Raw genomic sequence first — 628 nt, 5'->3', positions numbered from 1 at the left:
TCCCAGCCGAAGTCCCGGCCGGTCATCTGGTAGAACTTCAGGTTGAACGGCCGGTAGAACTCGCGCAGCTTACGCACCACGTCGCGGTCGATCTCGGGGTGGGTCCTGCCCTTGGTCTTGCCCAGGCAGTGGGGCTTGCTGCTGCCCTCGGCCTTCTTGAGGCAGGGGAAGCCCTTGGTCTTGTTGAAGTAGAAATGCTTGTCGGTGATGACCCTTTTCAGGCCCAGGAAGTCCTGCACGCGGCCCAGCTCGCCGGCCGGGTCGCGGATGAGCCGCTCGCCGCTCACGAAGAGCATCTGGCCGATGGGGAAGTGGCGCAGCCAGTGCTCCAGGTGCTTGGCGTAGATGCCGATCTGGACGGCGCTCCACGACGTGTCGATGAGGCCCGTCGTGCGGTTCCGGAACGTCAGGCTCTCGAAGGTGGGGATGTCGGGCCGCTTGGACAGCGTCTGCGTGTAGTCCGAGATGGCGCGGGTCACCGGGTCCCGCACCACCACGATGAGCTTGGTGTCCTTGGACATGGCCGAGATGCGCGCGGGCGCTTCGCGGGTGACGAAGTAGCTGGGCGTCTTCTCCATGGTGATCTGCCCCTCCAGGGTCCTCGGCATCAGGTCCCTGAGGAGAGCAA

The 628-nt window shown here is 65.0% G+C and overlaps 1 protein-coding gene across 1 annotated transcript; it reads right to left on the bottom strand.

Moving 5' to 3' along the window:
- Window positions 1-7: 7 nt before the first annotated feature.
- LOC117799192 (heparan sulfate glucosamine 3-O-sulfotransferase 3B1-like) lies at window positions 8-617 on the bottom strand (the record flags this gene model as incomplete). Its single annotated transcript, XM_034651651.1, has 1 exon — window positions 8-617. A coding segment is annotated over one exon (610 nt), but the record flags the coding sequence as incomplete, so codon positions are not given.
- Between the last annotated feature and the right edge of the window lie 11 nt (window positions 618-628).

The sequence above is a fragment of the Ailuropoda melanoleuca genome, unplaced genomic scaffold (genome assembly GCF_002007445.2).
Source record: "Ailuropoda melanoleuca isolate Jingjing unplaced genomic scaffold, ASM200744v2 unplaced-scaffold44842, whole genome shotgun sequence".
Classification (NCBI taxonomy): Eukaryota; Metazoa; Chordata; class Mammalia; order Carnivora; family Ursidae; genus Ailuropoda; species Ailuropoda melanoleuca.
The sequence above is the reverse complement of the archived record's forward strand: the minus strand, read 5'-3'. Positions and strand labels throughout refer to the sequence as shown.